General features: G+C 38.7%; 1 protein-coding gene across 1 annotated transcript in view; it reads right to left on the bottom strand.

The window, feature by feature from the left end:
• Positions 1-4,560: 4,560 nt before the first annotated feature.
• LOC107659696 (rho GTPase-activating protein SYDE1-like) overlaps positions 4,561-7,165 on the bottom strand; it is a 30,554-nt gene continuing 27,949 nt past the window's right edge. The window contains exon 8 of the mRNA XM_016448719.1: positions 4,561-5,149. Within this exon, the coding sequence (XP_016304205.1) occupies positions 4,776-5,149 (374 nt within the window). The 3' untranslated portion in view covers positions 4,561-4,775. The remainder of the gene's footprint in view (positions 5,150-7,165) is intronic.

Here is a 7,165-nt window from a genome sequence, read left to right as displayed (position 1 = left end):
CTAACTATTAATTGGAGAGTTAATATTAAGGAATTTATTGAGGGAAAAGTCATAGTTAATAGTGAATAAGTGTTCCCTAGTCTAAAGTATTACCGATATTTGTAATTAAAATAATTCCGGACATAATGGCTTGAATAAATTCAATTAAGTGGCTAAATAAATTGACTGCACAAATATGAACGTAGTGTCAGTCTGAATGAGCATGTTTTGTTTATTATATCTACACACATTTATTATAATGGAGCGTCTAGTGTTGTTTTCGCATTTTAAGCTCTGAAGGATCCCAGTTGGACGCTAGTAATGCATCAGACACACATCATCAGATACTGATTTCATTTGTTCTCAGGCAAGCAAAGAAGACAAAGGTGATTCCCAAGCGCTCACCGGCGAGGTACAGCATGAATCAGAGAGGAACACAACATGTATTTCTCTGACTGACCTGATCTGAACTGTTTCTCCTGTAGGATCCTGCAGCCTCGTCTCGGTCACAACAGCGTCTGCTCCTCTCAGTGAGTCTCTCTAATGCACAAACCTTCTGAAACTCTTCAGAAGTGAACATTGTGTTCTCCGTTGCTCATAAACTGCTGCACGTTAAGCAGGAACACAGTAAAGTTAGTTCAGACTCATCATGCTGACCTCTCTCTCTCTCTCTGCAGGAGTGCAGTGAAGAACAGAGACGAGTGTTTTGGAGTGAGACAGCAGCGCTCGCTTCACAGCAAGTATCTGTCTCTGGGATGAAAACACACATATGAATGATTACTGATCAATGCGCATGTTTCACGAGTGCCTATCACTGTTCATTGCCCAACAGATTTTGCAATTGTCCACTATGCTTAAAATTTTTCAGAATGAATTCTAATAATAAATCTATACCGTAAACTTCATTATTGATTATGCACTGAATACTATTTAACTTTTTGTATTTCTAATACAAACATTACACATTTAGAAATACGTAACTGTCTGGTTTGCTTGCACTGTGCAGTGCATACCAAACACACCTAAATGTGCTGATTCACGTGTGCATACATGTGTTTGTCAGACTCATTCAGAATCAACTCCTCAGCACACACACGCACACGTGAACAGTCACGCTCACTGACCAGCATCAGCGCCACAAATTAAACACAGTTAGAGCTTTCACAGTCTGACTCACAGCAACCAAAACTGTTAAATCCTTGGCGGACATAACAGCACGCAGGCTTGGAACGACATGAAGTTTCTAAAGCAATAGTTCATCCAAAAATGAAAATGTGCTCACTCTCAGTCCATCCAAGATCAGGATGAGTTTGTTTCTTCATCAGGTTTGAAGAAATGTAGCATTGCATCAGTGTCTCAGCAATGGATGCTCTGCAGTGAATGGGTGCCGTCAGAATGAGAGTCCAAACAGCTGATAAAAACATCACAATAATCCACAAGTAATCCACAGCACTCCAGTCCATCAGTTAACATCTGGAGAAGACAAAAGCTGAAACTAATCCAGCATTAAGACGTTTTTAACTCCAATATGAGTCCATAATAACGCTTCCTCCAGTGAAAAAGTGTTCTGGTCTGAATCAGGAGAGCAAGCTGCACAGATCAAGCAGCGTTTAAACAGCTCTAAACACATATGTGGCTGGATTTTGATGTGAGAGACAACAGGAGATGCACTTTTTCACTGGAGGAAGCGTTATTATGGACTCATATTGGAGTTAAAAACGTCTTAATGCTGGATTAGTTTCAGCTTTTGTCTTCTCCAGATGTTAACTGATGGACTGGAGTGCTGTGGATTACTTGTGGATTATTGTGATGTTTTTATCAGCTGTTTGGATTCTGACGGCACCCATTCACTGCAGAGCATCCATTGCTGAGACACTGATGCAATGCTACATTTCTCCAAACCTGATGAAGAAACAAACTCATCCTAATCCTGGATGGACTGAGGGTGTGCACATTTTCAGTTTTGGGTGAACTATTGCTTTAACTTTCCCTTTAAATGACACGTAGGATTGTGAATACAGAGAAAACACACATCGTAGAAACGCAATACTGTGCTTTATTTCTTTAACATAACACTGAATGGTACATCTCATCCACACACATGTGTGTATCGCTGCGGTTTATAGCTATGCATGAGCACAGACAGAAGTGCTTAATGTTACAGGTGCAATAATAGAATATAATAATACTGTTTATACAACTAAACAAATCTGAAGTCAAATAAAACATGTCAAAGGGTTTGCATAAGGAGCTGGTGAGCTCAGTCATGGCCTTTATATTCCATTTGTGGCTTTTAGAATCAAATCACAGTTGAGATTATTTGTACCGTGCTCAGATATGAAACATAGAGCTGCTCTCAGTAACAGACTGATCTCAAATCAGCTAAAGCAGCACAAGCACAATCCAGAAAACTAGACACAGAAGTGCAATAATCATCACAACAGTCTTTGGCTTAATAATACAGGTTATAAAAGACACAAGGTTAAAAATGAGTGCGTGTGCATGTCCTGATGCATCGTGTCGTTTGTGTCTGAATATGAAAAAACAAACCTAAATCTAAAAATGTTGGCATAATGCACTGTACAAATGCAGTCAAAATTAACACTATATTAAAGGTCTCTCATTTTACTGATTGTCTACTCGCATCTCAAACATAAATTCAGCTTTAAACGAATGTTCTGGATTCAATACAAGTTAAAAAATATAATTTTTTGGTTACTTTTGAATTACTTCAAATGCTGTTTAATGTCACATTGTGACAACATTGGTCTGTCTGTTCGAGTGACTTCTGACTCATCCAATCACGTGAGTTTAGGGCGGAGCTATCTGTCTGACTGACCAATGACAAACAGGATGAGTGTTTAGGAAAAGCTCTCATTGCTTTTCCATTCGAGTTAGAAATGACACGCTTAACCTTTAAATAACATCAATTACCGAAGCCCCATTATGTCAAATATTGTCTTTGGCTTCTCACACTCAAATCAACATTATGTCACAAATGCTGTCAGGCTGTATCAAACCCAGAACGTTCCTATGACATGACCTCAAGGGAATGTAATAAATACGTTCACCGTTAAACATTACGCAGGAAAAAATAATTCTGCAAAGTAAAACTAAGGCTTCATGCAGTCGCTGCCAAAGCGAGTCTGGCGGAGAACCGCACGTAACGGAATGTCCTGCTGGAAAGAGTGATGAAATCTTGGCCCAAACGAAACCAGCCTTCTGGAATAAGAGTCGTACACAGAGCTTTAAATAAGAGAAACTTCACACACACAAACGTAACGCAGACGTCATCCTTCAGCACCAGCCACCTCACTAACAGCTAGTGTTTATACTGTGTTATAATAAAGCAATAAGCCCCAAGAAGCCGTGGTTTACAGGGGGGTTTCCGCTTCACGTCGTATCTAACAACGCCCCTTAGCTGTTATAAATTCACTGTAAACCACGGCTTCTTGGGGATTATTGCTTTTATAAAACGGTTATTCCATATACGTAGCAAGGTTTCACCAAATAAAGTGTAATGATATTAATAAAAACAGTATTCTTCCACCAAACAATGTAGCTCCTCAGAAACAGTTGTGGTTGCTACAAAGTGGTTGCCGAGCAACACACAGACGTAAACAAAGGTGTATGTTACTTTGTAGAGTAATCTACAACAGCTTCGAACGCGGCTCAGCCAATCAGAATCAAGGGCCGGAACTCTCCGTTTTATAATGCATGATATAGCATATTATAATAATCGATACGCGTCTCTCCTTCAGAAGTACAGTGAAGAAAAATCTGAGTTTTTGTGCTTGTTGGTATTATGTTACAGTAGCTGCTATCAAAGGTTTTCTCAAAACGCAATAGAAACGCTGTGATTGGGCACAAATACCCAACAATGAAAACATTTATTGCATGACAAAATTAAAATTCTTTGGGGGGAAAAAAAACTGTTTATCAATCAGTAAATCTACCATATTTCCACAATGACATAAAGGTAATTGCGACTCACAATTCTGAATTTTTTTTCTCGCAAGTTCTGTGAACATTCTCAACATTACCAGATATAAACTCAGAATTGTGAGATATAAACTTTCAATTTTAAGGGGAAAAAACCTCTGAATTCTGAGTTTATATCTTGACATGTTTCTGTTTTCTCTGAATTCTGAGTTTATATCTCGCAGTTCTACTTTTTGTTTACTATCGTTCCTTAATTCCAATTTTTAATTCCAACTTAATTCCCACAATTCTGACTTTTTTCTCTCTGAATTTTTATCTCACAATTCTATTTTTTCCACAATTTTATTTCCGCGGCAAAATAAAAAAGGCATTTGCAGCATTTTATCTCACTATTCTAGACTCTTTTTCTCAGAATTACAAGTTTATATCTCATATTTCCTGAGTTTATATCTCTGAGTTTGTATATTTTGAGAAAAAAAGTCAGAATTGTGAGAAAAAATTACCTTTTCTTATTTTTTAATCTGCAATATATCTTTATAATGTTTGTAAACATTTACTTTTATTTACTGTTATGAAACAATATTTCTGAATTTTACATTATTGTAAAATGTGACTTATACACAGATGCAACTTGCATGTTTTTTCCTTCTTCTCTTAATGATGCAATTTATTTACCGGAAAATACAGTATTTATTTTCATGTTGGCATTTCTGTGGCAACTTGTGGTTGTCTTTTGTGTCAATGCTACACATGCAACAGAACGCATGTCTCTCGAGAAGTTACTCTATTTTTAACTTCACACGGTGTATTAAAATGCATCTGCTGAGCGCGAACACGCACAGATTCAGTCCGCTTCAGAGGCAGATGTTGATTTGTTTGGCTAACTCTCTCTCCAAATCTGAAATCAGAGTGTCGAAGTCTTTCAGACTCAGTCGGCACGTGAACGGAGCGTCAAAGTCGAGCGCAAACTCGTCCACGTACAAACCATCAGGAGACGTCCACACGTCCCTCTTCTTCGGCTCCTCCATGTCGTCGTCGCTCTCGCTGCCTGCCACCTCGTCGTAATCCGCCTCGTCGTTCGACAGGAAGTCCCGCCCACAAACGCTCCAATCGCCGGCGTAGCGGTTACAGGGCGGGCTCTCCAGCCGGCCACGCCCCCTGCGGGAAACCACCACCTGCAAGGAACTCTGGGAAGCCAGAGAGTCACCCGTCACTCGTCCTTTGGGTACTGCGAAAAAACACACATTAAACGCATTACACGCGGCTAGGGGCGGACTTAACCAATGAGCGAGGTAAGCGGCCGCTTAGGGCCCCGGGGAATCAGGGGCCCATCTGATATTGGCGGAACATATTTGGCAAACGATGCAGTGTGTATTTTTTTATGGAGAGCCTCAAATGTTCGCTCACCACTCAAAACGCTGAATTTTTGTCAGGTGCTGAGTTCTGCAAGCTCGCGAATCCTCTCATTATAACGACGTGTAGATACGATGTAAATAAGAGATTGATTGTGCAGTGCAGACAGCTTCACTGATTAACAGAACAGAATTTTATTTGTCTTTATGTTTCAAAATGACTCGCTTGTGTGTGAGTTTTTTATAAGGTCTTCTTTTGTGATCTGAAAAAAATAAGGTAGCATAATATGGCTTTAGAACAGCATCAGGTTGACTAATTATTTACTTAAGTTGTGAAGGGGTAAATAAACTAGTTATAGCTATAACCTATGAGAGAGAGAGAGAGAGAGAGAGAGAGAGAGAGAGCAAAATAAGGGTTAGGTGTAAAAGAGCATATAGTTATTGTGTTGGGGACCCATACTTGAAATTTGTCCCCTGCTGCACGCGGCAGATGTGCACATATTTAGACTGATGTGCCATGCAAATCTGCCTTAGCTCTCACATGCATGTTGCACGTGCTGCGTCACGAGAACACGCTTCAGCTACTGCACACGAGTCACGGGTCGTAACATGATGCTCAAAGTTCAAACATTGAATGTGCAAACGATAATGATCGGATTATATGCATGACGTTTGAAAGCATGAGCAGCACTGGAACGACAATCAAAACCAGATGACATTCAGAGAAAAAAAATTAATGGAATAAATTCATGCATGTCAAGACTTTCGTATGTTTTCACTGCACTGTAAAAATTATTACAATTATTAGTGCATTTTAAAAGAAAATACTATTTCAGGGGTTTTTTTACTTCAAAAATTAACATTTAATTTAATGTTACTTGCTGTTTTTTGTAAATGTTTGTGAAATTTACTAGCAATGTTTTGAGTAAAAATTGTTTCTACAATTGTTAAAATTGTTTTGGTAAAATCACCAAATGCATGACTATTTTTTCATGTGGAACGGCAAATTATGTTTGTGTCGAGAAGCACTGAAGCCTGATGTGAATCATTTCTACAGTGCATTTTGTGGCAATAAATATGATTTAGCTGAACTTGAAGATATTAAAAGAGATTGCTGAATAATTGAACTTAATGCCACTATATTATCTTTTGTAGAGTTGCTTTATAGTTGACATTTAAGCTGTAATTATAATTGAAATGACTGATTCCTGAAATCAAAGCATTATACACTATACAGCAGATCTCTGCCTGATTTTCTTCTATTTTGCAAAATGTAACTATATAATCATCCAGCTATAATCTGCTAAATGCAACTAAGGCATGAAGATATTATAAATATTAACATAATTATTTTTTGTAGAGTTGCTTATAACACAATGAATCTTCCATAATGTCTACACTTCGTGTGTTATAATGAGAGGATTCGTAAGCACGCAATTTTCAGCACTGCAAGAACTTTTGAGCCGTGAGTGGATTACTTAAGATATAAGGTTTTCTGAGCGCACACATCCGAAGCACACGCACAGAAAGCGGCTGTCGCAGCATGTGAGTACTAAACTAAGTTCTCATTCACACACAAGATTACGTTAAAAACACACATGAGTTACAAAAACAGTGGGTTATGTCTGTGAAGGTAAACAGCTGGGAAATAAATCGCATGTTTATTTGAGATCTGTGTGGCAGCAGCAATATACAGTAAATAAATCAATAAATGCACTGCTCTGTTGTCTCCTCTGAGGCTGGGACTCTAAACAGTGTTCTGTGCTCGTCTCTGCAGCCAAACACAGAACAGTTAGCATGTTTTGCTCAAACTTTCGTCATAGCATTAGAGCTGCTACACCGTTGTCGCTATGTGACGGTGCCGTGGGTGTAAACTTACAGATTAAGGGGCG

This window comes from Sinocyclocheilus anshuiensis, unplaced genomic scaffold (assembly GCF_001515605.1).
Source record: "Sinocyclocheilus anshuiensis isolate Anshui unplaced genomic scaffold, SAMN03320099.WGS_v1.1 scaffold75, whole genome shotgun sequence".
Taxonomy (NCBI): domain Eukaryota; kingdom Metazoa; phylum Chordata; class Actinopteri; order Cypriniformes; family Cyprinidae; genus Sinocyclocheilus; species Sinocyclocheilus anshuiensis.
The sequence above is the reverse complement of the archived record's forward strand: the minus strand, read 5'-3'. Positions and strand labels throughout refer to the sequence as shown.